This window comes from Benincasa hispida, chromosome 5 (genome assembly GCF_009727055.1).
Source record: "Benincasa hispida cultivar B227 chromosome 5, ASM972705v1, whole genome shotgun sequence".
In the NCBI taxonomy this organism is placed as follows: domain Eukaryota; kingdom Viridiplantae; phylum Streptophyta; class Magnoliopsida; order Cucurbitales; family Cucurbitaceae; genus Benincasa; species Benincasa hispida.
The window spans coordinates 717,279-733,843 of NC_052353.1; the positions used below are offsets into that span (position 1 = coordinate 717,279).

Here is a 16,565-nt window from a genome sequence, read left to right on the forward strand (position 1 = left end):
TATAATAAATGAAACTATTTGGTAGTGATTGAGAAAAATTCTTGCTTTCTTAGATTTCTGCAGAACTTCTGCAATTAATGTGGTACACAATCTTTTGTCCGTATCACATAGTCGATGAACATTTTAATTTCCTATAAGAAATAGTTTAAAGACAGATTTGCAAATTGTTTTGTCATACAAGTGCTACTACTTTTCCCGAGGGTTTGTGATTTCACTGTGGTTGTGCTTTGTGCATTGTCTGGCTCATCTAATTATAACGCGGGATCTTGTTTGTACATGACAGCAGAAGCTTGTGTTTTTCTTATTTCTTCAAGAATTATAGGTTGCAAAGGAGTTACGTGTGAGGGGTATTTCTGCTGACCATTATCACGCTGACATGGATTCTGTTGCACGTGAGAAAGTTCATATGCGGTAAAGTCGTTCTGCTTGTCAGTCAATATTTATGAAACTGTATTTTGTTTGTGGTAATCTGGGAGAAAGCAGATTGGCTTGGCACTTGTGAAGACAGGTTATTTTTATTAATAATATAGAAGTATAAACCAAGATGTAAGCATGGCCAATAATCACTTTCTAAAGAGCATGAACCTCACTGCTCTTTGCGATATGGATTTAGATGGCCAATATCACATTTTAAATTTAAGAAGTAAAGCTACTCCGCTTGGACATCTTTATTTAAATTTCTGCTTGATTCTTGATTCCATTTATTTCTTCAATATCTCATGAATGTTTCCTACCACAGGTGGAGCAATTCTAGGTTGCAGGTTATTGTTGGCACGGTATGCATAATTTGATTTTTTCCCGGTCTCTTTTCTGTGTGTGTGTCTGTGTGTTTTTCCTTTTCTTTTTGTGGCCAATATCATTTGTGGGTGCGGCATAATCTCTGCTGCTTTTGTGAATCTGGTTTGGGCGTTTGTCAAGCATTAATATAATGGAAAATAGGAAGCTTGTACATAGAATAGTGGAAAGTAAGCTGACTATGTTTGGTATTGAGAATGGTTTTTCTAAAATGTGAGTTAGAATTTTGCATGTATTATCTAAATTATTGTTATGTATATCTATATCTATCTATCTATATATGATCATTTGATAAATTGTATAAAGTTAAATTAAATGTATTAATAATTTTTTTTTTTGAGGAAAAGTGGATAATCATCAGTTACAGTTAAGAAAATTAATAATTTAATACGAGTAATTGATTTGTAGTAACTATTTCTAGTGGGTTTAGGATGCCAATGCACGCCCAACAGTAACATAGGTTTTTTAAATCCGTTCTCCCCCATTATTATTGCATACCAAATGTTCCATATCCCATTGCCAATGCTAAGGAACGGCTACTGGGCATGACATTTAATAGAGGAAAATTCTGGAACCCAGTGTAAGTGACCTATTGAGATCGTCCTATTATAAAGATTGAGCATTCAATCTTGCAGCAACCTCTCATTTTCTAGCATCTTTATATGTAAAGGCATTGCATTTGTTAACTGATCTGATAGCTTGAAGTGCTTTGGCATTTCAGGTGGCCTTTGGTATGGGAATCAACAAACCAGATGGTTAGTTTCTTTGCTTATTTATGTTTTTGACAATGTTGCGTGACTTCTTCCTGTTTTTCTCTTTCAGCCAACAAATTTTCGCTAATAATACTAGCTTGTGAATTTTGTGTTGAATTATGGCCCACACTTTATTTTTAATAGTTATTAATGGTTGACGGGCTCTTTTGTTTTAGCTGGGGGGAGGGGGTTCTCTCAACCCCTGGCCTTTAGGTTGTTCTTGCCCTTTTGTTGATTTCCATTAGTTTTGGATAGCCCCCAAGTGATAATACTTGTTTGGTCATTTTTGGAAGCTAGTTGTTAAAATTTGTAGGAAATAGTGTATCCATTTTGCACTTGGATTATATTTCATGTTGCATGTCTTGAAAACGTCGGGACAGAAGGGATGAACACTATTCAATGCTCCTTATTTTTTGAAAAAGGTGAACGAAAGATGGGGCAAGCAAACATAGAGGTGAATGGAAGAGAGAAGATGATAGAATAGGAAGGTTAATGTGTGTGTTTTAATTTTAACTTTCAAAATGCAGTAGTTTTTTTTTCCCGGGGGGGTTAAATTTTATCTGACACATAATATCTGAACATTCGATACATATTTTGAAACCTAATTCTCTGTTACTGTTTGTAGTCAGGTTTGTCATCCATCACAGTCTGAGCAAATCAATGGAAACATACTATCAGGTCCTTCTCTTACTAAACATGCATCGTATTCAATGCTCTCCCTTTGTAACTTCTTGTGTTGCAGGAAAGTGGACGAGCTGGACGTGATGGGCTTCCATCTGAATGCCTACTTTACTATAGGCCTGGTGATGTCCCAAGACAAGTACGTACTTTTTCAGGCATTGGGATGAGCTTATGTGTATAATTCATGTTCCTTTAGATTAATTAATATACGCTGTCATCCTTTACAGAGTTCAATGGTATTTTATGAAAATTCCGGATTGGAGAATCTCTATGGTATTGTTCAATATTGTCAGGTATTATCTTTACAATTAAATCAAGAAGTGTTTGATTACCTTTTTTAAAATTGTATTTTTTAATTAATAAAAAGATGATAGAATTGCAAAGGTGTTAGTTCAATTAAAAAAATGTTTTACCTTTTCCCTTCCCTTTTCTTCTTTTTAAATCTATTTCTTTAGAAATAGACAAGATAATTTTGGAGAATTCGACCTACTTTGGATGAGAAGGAAAATTTAGCATTAAACATCTTCATTTCATTTTTGTACTTCATGTTAGTTGACAGTTGAGATGATATTAAACATCTTCATCTTCATTTCAATATGTTTTTATTTATTTGTATATTTTCAATTATTGCAGTCCAGAAGACAATGTCGCCGCAGTGCCTTTTTCCGTCATTTTGCTGAGCCATTAAAGGGACTGCAATGGTACCCATTCCCTCCCCTCCCCCTCCTTCCCCCCCCCCCCCCCCAAAAAAAAAAAAAAAATTTAAAAAAAATTGGGGGATGTGCGATTTGTGTGCAGTTGCCATGGTCTGTAAACACTTTTTGCCTTTTCTTTCTGGAAAAATAATCATAGTTTAAAATTTTCAGGGATGTGCGATTTGTGTGCAGTTGCCAGCGAGGTTAAGGAAGTGGATGTCTGTAGTATGTTCCTTCAACTTTTGTTTCTGATGCGTATTTATTTCAAGTGAAAGAGGGCATTCTTTACCACTTGTATGTCCCTTGCAGATTTCTTCTCTCTAACAGAGGAAATTGCACAAACCACCCTAAGGGTGTTACGATTGCATTGCACCCCTAAACTTTCAACTATAAAAGTCAACCCTCAAACTTGTATAATTGTAAAAATTGGACTCCCAATCTTTTTATTTTGAAACAAAAAACAATCTCATTGATGTAATGAAAAGGATTAAATGTTTAAGAGATACAAACTTTCACAAGGAGAGAGAAATAAAAGAAAAGATGCGATCAACAAATACAACCAAAATTGTACAAGCTCTTAGATATTTTATTGTAAAAATTAAACCCCTAAACTTACATAATTGTAAAGGTTGAGCCCTTTCTATTAAATTGTTCATTGTTTTCTGGTAGCAGCTTCGTCTTTCCATTTCTCCTTCTGCTTGGGACCTTCAGAAGATGGAGGTGAAGGGATTTCCATTTAAATACCCAAATTGAAAGTAAAGACAATCTACCTCTGAGCTGCTAGGTACCGTCGTTTTGTCGTTTTCTACCTCCGAGGCTCTACTATTTGCAGAGGACCAACTCATGACATGTCGGCTGCCTCCATACGAAAACAAACACCACAGTCGGTGCTTGACTGAGTGTGGCCACGGCAGATTCCTAGTGGAAGGAGAGAGGGGGCTGACAGAACAGAAATAGGTTTAATTTTTATAATTAAAAGTTTGAGAGGCCAATCTTTACAATTATGCAAGTTCAAGGGTTTAATCTTATTCTAAGAAGCACGGATACTGACATGTGACACGATGCCGACACGGTGAAAAGTCAATTTACAGAAAAGTACAACATGTTGGGGACACATTATTTATTATTATTATTTTTTTAAAAAACAAATATATGTGTGCATAATTTGACATATTGTGAAATGTGCACACATATATTTAACGAAAAGTAAGAAAAGAAAAAAATAGTAAGAGAAGTCACATAAGTTGTCAGTTGAAGTTACCACTGTCAATGAAGTTAGAAAGAAGCATCGGGTATCATAGTGGTTTTTTTTTTTTTCAAGGCTATGGGTTAGGTTTTCGAGGGTGAAGTGTGTTCGTATGGAGAAAGTGTGTAAAAACTCTAGAATTTTGAAAAAGTTGGGCTAAATAGTTAATTTTAATCGGCTTACAATGCCCCTTAAATGGGTTGCCGATAGTGACTATTGTTTCATTAATTTAATTTAATTTAATTTTTTGCATATGGAGTGTTCTTGGCGTGTCCTGGTGTGTCGGACATGTCGATATCCGATATCGACACTTCGCTAGTTTAGAAGTGTTGGTGCTTTATAGATCTTATTTTTTACAATTGAAAGTTTAGACACAATGATTAGAATTACTAACATCTAAAAACCACCAGACCTTATATAAGTTCATTACATTTGATACTGTAGAATCAGTCCGCACAACATTTGTAAATGATTAGGGAGGGAGGGAGGGAGGGAGGGAGGGAGACTCTTGTCCAGTTGGGGATAACCTCAATAAGAGCAGATAGTTGCATCTATTATTGTCAGGCTTAGAATTACTGAATTATGGAGGGTTCAAATAGCAAACGTTTTTATGCACATGACAATTGACAATAAGTACCTTCCATATGAAAACTAGTTTTGATTGAAAGGGATGTCCTAAAAATTGTTTTGAAAGTCCTTCATGTCCTGACAATGACAACTATGAATTTGATCAAACAGTAAAATGCAAAGCAGACTGTCACTGAAACTTCCCAATTTTTGTAGCCAAACGACAGAAGATTGCGATAGTGACAGTTTGAAAGCGCCTTGCGTTCTTCTCTCTCTCTGTGGCACCGCACCCTGTTTTGTAATTTTCTTTCCTTTCTTTTCTAAGGAGGTTTTTTTTTTAATGTTCTATACTTTGTATTTTGAATAGGTCATGCTAGAGTTATTATTTCGATGTTACAAGATGTACAGAAGAGCAATCAGAAGATGACAATGTTGCAATTAGTTGACAAATTGAAAGCAAAACACAACGAACTAGGTTGGTTTGCTGATTTATGATATTATTCACTGTCCCAAGTTAAATAGGATGAGTATTCAATTTATTGCACAAAAGACCTGCATGTATTGCTATCCTCACATGGTTTTATATAGTTTTACTACCCAAATGTGGCTGTTTTTGAATTTTCGCATGCTTGTGGTACATCTAATTAGCATCATTACCTCACATAGAGAGGGAGACATAAGTACCTATATGTAGGAAAATGAATCTTATCGATTAGCTATTGGGTATTGTATGTTGGATGTTATATATATATATGCATATTTATTTAGAAACAAAGAGTATATCATTAAAAGAGAATGAGATATGAGGCAGATGCGAGCTAAGATGTCCTCCGAAATTCAAGGTCATAGGCGATTACAAGAAAGCTCTTTAATTGATGTTATTACAAGTGTTCAACACGTTTTGGGGGAGGAAGAGATAACACACTTTCTTTCACCTCTGCCTTACCAACTATAGAAATCAAACATTTGTCCATGATAGGGTCGAGCATTAAAACAAGAACTAAAGGGGGTGTTTGATTCACCAACTTCATAAGTTGGTGTTAAATAACTTAACTTCAATGGTGTTTCATTATTGAAGTTTGCACATTTATCGAGAAATTTCATCTTCCTCTCTTTATTTTGCACATTTATCGAAGAACTCCCTCTTACAATTTGGTACCCCAAACACAGACTTCCTAACTCCAACATATTAAGTCCAGACTTCATATCTCAACTCAACGCTTCAAACAACCCTATGAGCTTCAGTTGCCATACTTGCAAGTATATCCGGTTTCTTTGCACTTGTATACTGTAGTGATTTTGGGCGAAATAAAACCTATCCTTGAGTAACAACCAACGGCAGCAGATCTTAGAAGATAATAACCTAACCTTTTAATTTAAACTAGACATTAATTGAAGGGAAGATCTAACTACCTTACATTATGAAGATTCAAGTATCAAATAAGTAAATTGCAGCAAGTAGTTGGAAAACATCACTTTAAAATACTCCTTAACTAGCTTTTTTTTTTTTTAAACCTTTGATTATTCAGTAGTTTTAGCATCTTAAACTACTGGAGCTTCTCCCTCTCTCTCCCTTTTTATCACTTGCATTTGAGTGTACTGCCATCCTTTTATATTTCAAGTTCTTTCTTCTTGTTTGATGGAAATTATGTATTGCTTGGCAATACAGTTTGAAGAACTTCATTAATAAAGTCTTAACGCGTGTTTATAATTTCAGTTTCTGACCTAAGGAAAGAGGAAATAGAGCAACTTATCATACAACTTTTATTAGATCGTGTTTTGGTAAGGATTCTTCCACTTTATGTAACTTGCATTAATACATTGAAGGCCTAGGGGAAGGTGGAACCATGGAGGAATTTAGCATTTTATTGCATCCTTGAGGTTCGCTCAAATAAAAGATTTTTCTCCTGCCATTTCCTGATTGAGACATATAAGGATTGAAGCTCACACTTTTGGTCTTCAAGGATTATTTTTCTTGGTTGCTCGCTGGTCTTTTGTCGTAATGGATTTAAAGTTTTTGTGATCTATAGCACTAGGTTACTCATCAGGTCAGTTTGTTATGTTTTTAAGAGTTTTGCCTTTTTGGCATTTTCTTTTCTTTCTATCTCGATAGTATTGTTTACCTTTGTTTTACTTTGTTTCTCTGTTCTCTTGAAGGTTTTTTTGTATCTTTGAGTATTAGTCTCTTTTCATTTTGTTCGATAAAAAGAGTCGTTTCCTTTTAAAATGTTTTATTGGGATTGGAGGCCTTCCTTCTGAATTCATTTTATCATATAACTATACAAACTACTTGTGCTCTAAAATGTTCCTTGGGTCCCCTCCAAAGCTAAAATGAAGTATGAAATTATGTCACGTAACTCACGGAATGAAACGTTCTAAGAACAAGATTAATACCAAATGCTTGGTCAACATTCAATCAAGACCTCTATGACATCATAAGAAGTAAAAATTCTCTTCTATTCTTTTGATCGAAAAATTTCTTCTATCAGTCTATTTACTATGACATGTTAATTTTTCCTGTTTGTTGATTGGATCATCTATGCTGCTATATTCTCTCTCTTCTTATCCGTTTGTGACGTTGAAACAACTTTCTGTTGCTTCAGAAAGAAGAATTTCAGCATACAGCTTATGCTACAAATGCGTACGTTACAGTTGGGCCATTGGCCCGGCAAGTTTTGCAAGGTTAGGATTCTTTTTTCCAACAAATGATGGCCATTTGAAAACACTGAAAACTTAAAGGATTGTTTCCCCTTGTTATGGATCTAAAGCCAGAAGTAGCAATGATTTCTGCGTTCTTTGAAGTTTCAATATACAAAAATTAAGGAAGCTACAATGTATCCTAATTTCTAAACAACTTTTCAGTTATTACATCTATCCTCAAAAGTACGGCTTCTGTCTAGACCAATGACCTGATAAAAAAAAATGAACTTGGACGGTTCCAATTATTATAATTTTGAATTTCAGAGAATAAGTAACACAATTTGGTTATCAAACTATAATTAATATACTTTTCTTGAAAACGTGTGAAGCTGGAAGAGGATTACAAGGAATATAATAGCTGACTTTGTTGACATTGTTCTTCGCACAGGGAAGAAGGTTGTGAAACTTGAGATTTCCGGCAAACAAAAGGTAACTGGTGTTAAATCTAGAAGAAAAGGTGTTGCTTCATCAGGTTTGGAGTATAAGCTTGATGAACTACGCAAGGAACTTGCATCTGTTGATGGAGGCATATTCCCTCATTCGGTGCTCTCGACCCAGCAAATCAGTGTCTTAAGTGCCCAAAAACCCACTTCCTTGGATCAGGCAAGTCATCTTAATATCAATTATAAGTGCTGATTTTGAAAAGGGTGGCTGCTGGTTGGTTAGGAGAGTCCTGTTCAATTTATATTATAAGCATATGAACTTAAGGATTGCAACATTGGCCGAGATCAATTTAGTCCCGACCGAGATCAATTTAGTCCCCATTTGATAATTATTTTGTTTTTAGTTTCATGTTTTTGAAAACTATGCTTCTTTTCTTGTAATTTTTTGATAAACTTTTCGTCTTAAAAACACATTTAAATTCTAAACCAAATTTAAAAACATAATCAAGTTTTTGAAAACTACTTTTTTAGTTCTCAAAATTTGGCTGGATTATTGAAATATTTTCGAAAAGCAGGTAATAAAAGAAAACTACCAGATAAGTGGTGTTTATAAGTTTAATGTTCAAAAACAGAAAATCTAAAATAAAATGGTTATCAAACAGTTGCATGAAAAGTGGTAGCAAGTGCTTTTTTGAGTTTAAGGTCTTCAAAATTCAGCCAGTTTCTTTCGTTTCTTGTTAAAAAACAAGCCAATCTAAAATTCTGAAAATGTTAAACATTTTAAATTTGCAGTTGGAAACGCTGATTGGAAAGGTGAAGGCAGAGAAGTATGGAAATAGAATTCTTGAGGAAATAGAAAAGTGGTCTGTTGGTCAAAACCAAAATGCTTCACAAGAAGAGCAAGAAGATGAAAAGAGGACTCCAAAAAGACCAAAAACCATCAACTCTCCCATTGTTATTGAGAGCAGCGACGAGAAAGCCTGATGAGTTCAACTGAGACCTGTCAGGATTGTATCTTCAAGATCCAATATAACAGTTAATCCACTGGTTTGTACCTTTCTTCCTTATCTCTCTTTTTCTATTTTCTATTTAAGAACTGCTCTAATTAAAGGCATATGGTCGGCTCTGAATTCTGAGAGAAATTCACTTGCTTTTTTTGGTTGCTCCCTGTCCTGCCATGTGCCATACTTAATTTAAATGGTGATCCTAACTTAGATGCAATGAGAAGTGAATTCTTCATTACTAATAGAGCAGAACTTCAATTCTCCATGTGTGCACATGTTTCTTTTTTAGTACAACAATTGCGGGGATAAAGGATCAAACCTTCAACCTCTAGGGAAGAAGACTAGTTCAATTACCGTTGAGCTATGCTGAGTTTAGCATTAAAACATTTTTTGACTCACATCCTGATCTCGAGGTTGGTAGCACATTTTATGATGCTATATTCACTTTGGCCAATTCTCCATATGTTTGGTATCTGTTTTATGGGTTTAATTTAAGATTTTGATGCATTCGATTATTTTTCCTCGAGAATTCTTGGTTCTCCAAGGTTGAGCATGAGAAGTTTGGAAATGGATTTATGATAAGATTATAGGGATTTGAATGCGCATGTATTCCGGAGGCATGGCTTTAGATGCATAAAAATAAGTTTTGAGAATGAAGGATTGCATATTGGAATTTGAAATCTAATCGTATTTACAAATATTGTTTCATGAGCATGGATATTAAGATACCGATTGAAAGGTAAGCTTATTCTCTTTTAATTTCTTATAATGATTTGCACCTGTATTAAATACAAGAGTTGAATTCTTAACCAAAATTTAGAAGAAAAAAGTTCTTAAAATCTACTATTTTTAGTTCTCAGAATTTGACTTAGTTTTTTAAAATATTAATAAAAAGTAGAATAACAAAACAAGAAATTTAAATTTTATTTGGTCTTTTGTTTTTTAAAATTAAGTCTATTTTATCCATATTTCTTATAATGATTTGCATCATTCTAAGTACAATGATTGAATTCTTAGCCAAATTTCAAGAAAAAAACAACTTTTTGAAATGTACCATTTTTAATCCTCAAAATTTAGCTTGGTTTTTTTAAACCATTAGTGAAAAGTATATAACAAAAGAAGAAATTTGAAGGTAGAAGTAATGTCGATAGACTTAATTTTCAAAAATAAAAACAAAAAACAAATTGGTTACCAAATCAGGTTTAGTGGTGGAAGAGGGGTGTTTTATAAGTTTAATTTTCAGAAACTAAAAACTAAATATAGCCTAAATATTTGAGATAAATATGTGTTTAGATAGATAGGAAAATTCATGTTTGGAAGTTGAATGTCGGTTGGATACACTCATGTTTTGAGAATTAAATGTAGGTGTTTATTTTGGAGGTTTCGTGAAATTAAATAATACGTTTAAAAATGAACTAGAAAATGGCTGTGGAAGCTTTCTTTTTCCTAGGTTGTTTTCAAATATAGAAAAATGAATTAAAATATTTATAAATTATAGCAAAATATCATAGTCTATTACAAATAGATTGTAATATTTTGTTATTATATAAATATTTTTAATAGTTTTTTCATTTAAAATAATTTTTCATTTTTTCTTCGTTTAAAAACTTGGAGCAATAAAATCAAATTTATACAATATGCTCTTTATACAAATAAAAGTGTTTTTTTTTTCCCTTTTTAACAATAGTGCAAATTCGATCATATTTAAAAATAAAAGTTCCAACAATGAATTTCTCAACTATTTTTTCTTTTATTTTTACCGATTTTAATCAATCTAAACTTATACTAAACAATTTACATCGACATATAAATTCCATTCTATATTTTTAAATGTAATTTACAAAATAATAATGTTAAAACCATCAAATATCTCAAGCCTAGTTTTTAACTTCTCCTAAAAGAACAATTTTAATTATTAGATATAGTTAAAGAAATATATAATTTATTTATACTGGACAATTACTTAACGACATTTGTAGTAAATGTAAATTAAAGTAATAAAACTTAGGACAAATATTAATTTATACTTCTTGGTTTTTTGGCCCATAATCTCAAAATAATTAATTTTAATTAATTAATTAATGTTTTGATGATAACAAACTCAATTTTTTATTGAAAATCTTAGTGTTTTAATATGTTCATAGCGTAGAGCTCGGAACAACGATTCTAACACTTCTTGAATCACTCAAATCGAAGCTAAAACGAAAATGATATGACCGAAACAAGTCTATAGAGAAAATACCGTGGTGGATGACGTGGCATAACCAGACCATTTGTATGTAGACATGTGGCAGCATATTGGTTGAATGGTGGATTATTAAGAGATTAACATATGATGGATTTTTTATTTTTAGATTGATTTAAAATAAAAAAAATTGAAATTAAAAAGAAATTAATAAATTTAATATTATTTTATGTTTGTGTCTAACGGCTAGTTTTTGACACATGGTATATTTTTTTAAAAATTTTTTGGATTAATTTTAAAAAGAAAATGAATTTCAAAAGAAAAAGAATTTAATATTATATTTTGTTTGTATCTAACGACTAGTTTAGTTTAAAATCTTCATCATTGATTTTTCTTTTCCAAAATCCAATGGTCCAAATTAATTGTGGTTTCTAAAAAAATTTTCCCTCTATATAAACCATTTTCCTCTCCAAATTTTATATTTCATAATCCTCCAAAACTCAAAAGTTCCATTGTTGCTCTCTCTAAGTTCCCAATCTTTCTTTTCATCTTATTCTTAAGAGAGTGTTATTTTATTGTGAGGATAAACTTGTTGAGTGCTTAAACTTGTAAATCCACTCTAGTGAGAGTTATATTGTGTTTTTAAAAAATTTCAACATTTGTATTGTGTTCTTAAAAAATTTCAACATTTGTAACGGTTTGATCCTAAACCGTGGAAAGGATCGGGTTTGCTCTTGAACCCGTAAAAGGAGTGGTGGTGTAACGGTTGGGCTCTAATCCATGGAGAGAGTCGGAAAGATTTTATTCAAATTTGCAAGAGGCGCTTGGGGAGTGGAGTAGGTTGAGTTTGACCGAACCACTATAAAAATTACGGTGTCATCTTCTCTAACTCTTTCCTTTTTATTTTTGCAATTAATTTAAGCAATTTATTATATGTTTTAGTTTGTTCTTATTTATTTGCTAAAATTTGATAGAATTAAATTATCACATTTTTTGTCATCTTATTTGTTGTATAAATTGAATTTTTCTTATTATTTATAAAAAGTATATTAATTAGTTTATTTGGGTTAATTTAGAAAAAAAAGTTTAATTAAACCCTATTCATCCCTCTAGGGTTGCTGATCCAACAATACTCTTAAATTTTTAGTCATAAATTTAACTCTAAAATAATAATTTTATCAATTTAAGTCCTAAACTTTGAGAAGTATATTAATTTAAACTTTAAACTAATAATTGAATCGATTTTAAACTCTAAACTTTCAAATAATAAATTTAAATAATTTATTATGTTTATTTGGATATACTTATGGAAGTTCGAGGCTTAAATTAATATAGTTATCAGTTTGGGGTTTAAATTTATACAACCCCAATGTTTAGGATTTAAATTGATATAATTATTAGTTTATGGTTTAAATTGATACAACCTTCAAAGCTCATGGATATAAATTGATATCGGCCCAACAAATTAAATTATACATTGATTGAAAAAAAATAACGATTAATGATACATTTTTTTCTCCTTTCTCCTATTCATTTCTCAAGAAAAAAGTCCCATCGAAAGAAGTCCAATCTCAAAATGTTTTTTAAAAAATCTCATACTTCATAGGACATATTAATTGAAGATGATTACATCTGTGAAATAAACTTGATTTTTTTAATTGGCATGTTTATGTGAGAAATGGAGAAATCTCACAATCTGAGGCATTGAATTTATTATTATAATCACTGAGTAATAATAGTCCATGAATTATAATTGTCTATGATTGGGGTATACATTATTTTAGATGGAAAATAGTAGATATTGTAACAAAGAAGAAAAGAGAGCATGCGTGAAATATAGTAAATATTATAGCAAGAAGAGATTAAATAATATTTATTGTACTTAATTATATGTTATAAATAGTTGTAAACAACACTATTATATTTGGAGCTCTAAACATGATAGAGGGTATAATAACCCATTTCACTAACTTCAAGTTGACACAAACACCCTCTAAAATATACAAATTCCTTCTATCATTGTTGATTAGTTTTAAAGTGAAATCTCGCTCTTAAATCCAATATCATGCAGTTTAATCCTTCTCCACAACTGTGTTAAAAAATTCTAATTTTATTTTTGCTATTTTCTCAATTAATTTTCAGCTTATTATTGTGCAATTGCATAAATATGAGTTTTTCTTTGATAATTTTCATATTCCTTAATTTATAGTATTTATTTATTAATGCTTTCCATGATAAGTAAACCGGGTGGTAAAAAAACCAAACCGTCGATTCGGTTTTCTCTTTGGGGTGAATAAAAAACCGGATTCTTGGTCTTTCCATATTGGTTTTACACAATACAGTGAAACGGAATCGAAACTCCATTTCCAAAAATCGAAGGTCAGTTCGAAGCTCTAGGGTTTCAAGTTTCAACCATGAAGCTATCCTTCTCTCTTTCTTCCAAATCCTCTTCTTCTTCTTCCAAGCCAAATCTCATCAGACCTTCAAAGGAATTCGATGATAAAACCCTTGATCATGGCGGTTTTGGCGATTCCAAAGAGTATGTTAACGAGTTTGACGCTTCGAAACCCTTGTCCGAAACCAGTGGTAAGTCCAGAAAATTGGTTATTCCTTCCCTCGAGAACGAATGGAGGCCGCTGAAGAGAATGAAGAATCTCGAAGTTCCGCTTGATCAATCGGTTGAATCTGATCTCAAGTTCGAGTCCGCCTCTGGATTAGATCCGGCTGAAGATTCGAAGATGTCGTATGGTCTTAATGTCAGGCAGTCCGTTGACGGTATGAAGATTACTGATGAGTCCAAATCGGCGGAGGAGCCGCCGCGGCCTGCTCCTTTGGAGGTAATTATGTTGGAGAAATTTAAAGCGGATCTGGAGAGGCTACCTGAGGATAGAGGGTTCGAGGATTTTGAGGAGGTTCCTGTTGAAAGCTTTGCTGCTGCTTTGATGGAAGGTTATGGATGGCGTCAGGGTCGGGGAATTGGGAGGAATGCCAAAGAGGATGTTAAAGTTAAGGAGTATAATAGAAGAACTGACAAACAAGGGCTAGGGTTTGTCAGCGATGTTCCTGTTGGCATTTCAAAGGAGGAAGAGAAAGATAGAGGGAGAGAGCGCGAGAGAAACAGGGATGGAGATAGCGTGAAGGAAAACAGAGATCGAGAAAGTAATGGATTGGCTTCTATTGGGAAGCATGTTAGGATTGTTGGCGGAAGAGATGCGGGTTTGAAAGGTAAAATTATGGAGAAGTTAGATTCCAATTGGCTTGTCCTTAAACTTTCTAAAAGAGACGAACATATCAAACTGAAAGTCCGTGCAACTGATGTTGTTGAATTGGGTTCCAAAGAAGAGGAAAAGTTCTTGAAGAAACTGGAGGAATTGAAAGTTAAGGATGAAAACACAGGCCATAAACGGAGAAGAGAAGCTGAGCGAGTAGAGGAAAAGCGTGAAAATGGTACAAGGGACAAAGAGAAGAGGAACAAGAGATTGTCTTGGCTCACTAGTCATATTCGCGTTAGGATCATCAGTAAAGAATTCAAGGGAGGAAAGTTTTATCTGAAAAAGGGAGAGATAGTAGATGTAGTTGGACCCAGTATTTGTGATATATCCATTGATGGGAGTAGAGAGCTTGTCCAGGGGGTCTCTCAAGAGCTTCTTGAGACTGCACTTCCCAGACGTGGGGGGCCTGTTCTTGTTCTTTATGGTAAGCACAAGGGAGTTTATGGGAGTTTAGTTGAGAGGGATCTTGACAAAGAGACAGGGGTAGTACGGGATGCAGATAGCCATGAATTACTTAATGTGCGTTTAGAACAGATTGCTGAATATATTGGTGACCCAAGTTACTTGGGATATTGATTCTTTGTACCCAAGCTGGTGATGGACCTGTTTTTGTGGTTTCTCTGTTTTTACCAGGTACTTCTGGTTCTGATAGTACTTCAAGCTCACTAATTGGTCAAATCTGCTACTTTGTTTTATCTGTAGTATTTATTTTTCTATGTTTGTTGGGAATCTCGGGTGTTTTACTTTTATGTGAAAATTGAACGTATTGCATGTAATGTCAAATGATGGGAGATGAGGATTAGGATAAAGATAAAGATAAAAATTTTGGGACCAAAGATAAAATGGTCCAATTTAAGGCACCAAAATTATATATTAACTTCAAATCCTCCAACTTCTTTTAGTCCATTTGTCACTATTAGCTGTTAGGATTAGGATTTTGTTCTTGTTGAAAGATATGATATTTGAGGATTGTGCAAATTGTTCCTACTTTCTGATCGATGATATTTATATATCTTTCAGAGTTTCGATAAAAGCCATTCCGCTACATGTGACGATATCTGAACAAGTCCTTAACATAAATGAACTGCCTATGTGCTAATGTTCATAACAAGTCGTCTTTAGCATGCGCAGAGCATGAAGGGTATGCAGAAAACTCCTGCACCTGCAAAATGGAGTGGGTGAGATTATTATTCCCTCTTAACCGCAGAATGCTTCCGAATATTGATCCTTTGGTAATTTTCACTTCATCTGTTTACAAATTGGCTTTTCTCACGTCCAAGAATTATCTGGTTTTGTTGGTGATAATTAATTGGTAATCCCAACACACATGGCTCATGCCACCCAATGGGCTGTTGTTGCATGCCTATATTTTAATAGTCTTTGGATGTCGCCATGATGTTAAATGTGGGTGATAGGATAGTACTACACTCATTTGATGAAAACTGTGTGTAGTTTGATGTGAATTAATTGATCAAGGAATAGCAATGTGGAAGTGACATAACACGCTTGAATGGTTTTCCATGGAATACGTGTATATGATGGACTATTCCACACCTTTTTAATGTCTGTTCTTTGACTATTATTTTTCCAGATTCAAATCTACACCGACGACATCTCTCTTCTCCAAAGTCAAAAGTTGGCCACTAGGCACTGTCCGATAAGTCCGTACATCTCATTGTATGTTTTGCGGGCATCTGGATTATCGAGATGTAGTGACCTCTAGAGATTTTCGGACATCCTAGATTTTCAGAGAGTGGGGATTTGGATTGTCAAGATGTCTTGGCTTCTCGAATGGCCTACTGAAACATGGATTATCTGAATTTTCATGTTGAGACATCTCCATTTTACGTTTTTGCACTTTCAATTTTTTCTTTTATATAAAAAAAAATAATACCACTCCTTTGTTTTACACTACATAATTAAAATAACTATTGTCAACCTTATATCTCTTTTGTAGTTGCTATTATTTTTTTTATCAAGATATTCAATTTTAAATTTAAATTAGTGTTTATTTAATAATAAATTTTAAATTATTATATATTATTTTGCTTAAAAACAGATAACATATGCAATAACTATTTTTTTAAAAAAATCAAATGGATAAAAACATGTATGTTATATAAGTTTAAAAAATTAATTATAGATTAATAAATAATCGTAAGGGCACTTGTAAATTTAAGGTGTTTTCGAATAGAAATCTTAGGAAACAAACCTCAAATTTATGCAGCAATTTACAAAACAAAAATAACTATCTATAGATATCTAGGACACCGAAAAATTCTAAT

General features: G+C 33.1%; 2 protein-coding genes across 3 annotated transcripts in view; both read left to right on the top strand.

Moving 5' to 3' along the window:
- The window catches only part of LOC120077830 (ATP-dependent DNA helicase Q-like 2), a 13,574-nt gene extending 4,509 nt beyond the window's left edge, over nucleotides 1-9,065 (top strand). The window contains 14 exon segments of the mRNA XM_039031892.1: nucleotides 323-411; nucleotides 740-776; nucleotides 1,517-1,550; nucleotides 2,173-2,225; nucleotides 2,290-2,367; nucleotides 2,456-2,521; nucleotides 2,862-2,915; nucleotides 2,917-2,929; nucleotides 3,095-3,148; nucleotides 5,104-5,211; nucleotides 6,454-6,518; nucleotides 7,340-7,418; nucleotides 7,825-8,039; nucleotides 8,612-9,065. Coding sequence (XP_038887820.1) covers nucleotides 323-411; nucleotides 740-776; nucleotides 1,517-1,550; nucleotides 2,173-2,225; nucleotides 2,290-2,367; nucleotides 2,456-2,521; nucleotides 2,862-2,915; nucleotides 2,917-2,929; nucleotides 3,095-3,148; nucleotides 5,104-5,211; nucleotides 6,454-6,518; nucleotides 7,340-7,418; nucleotides 7,825-8,039; nucleotides 8,612-8,803 — 1,137 coding nt within the window. The 3' untranslated portion in view covers nucleotides 8,804-9,065.
- Nucleotides 9,066-13,332: 4,267 nt separating this feature from the next.
- LOC120078078 (protein MOS2) lies at nucleotides 13,333-16,223 on the top strand. Of its 2 annotated transcripts, none has more exons than XM_039032285.1 (3): nucleotides 13,333-14,913; nucleotides 15,301-15,512; nucleotides 15,872-16,223. In XM_039032285.1, exon 1 carries the CDS (start codon nucleotides 13,423-13,425, stop codon nucleotides 14,854-14,856), a length of 1,434 nt encoding a protein of 477 aa, XP_038888213.1. In that variant the 5' UTR covers nucleotides 13,333-13,422; the 3' UTR covers nucleotides 14,857-14,913; nucleotides 15,301-15,512; nucleotides 15,872-16,223. The 2 variants fall into 2 exon arrangements, with proteins under 2 accessions (XP_038888213.1, XP_038888214.1); XM_039032286.1 differs by having other exon boundaries at nucleotides 15,301-15,458.
- The last annotated feature ends 342 nt before the right edge of the window (nucleotides 16,224-16,565 follow it).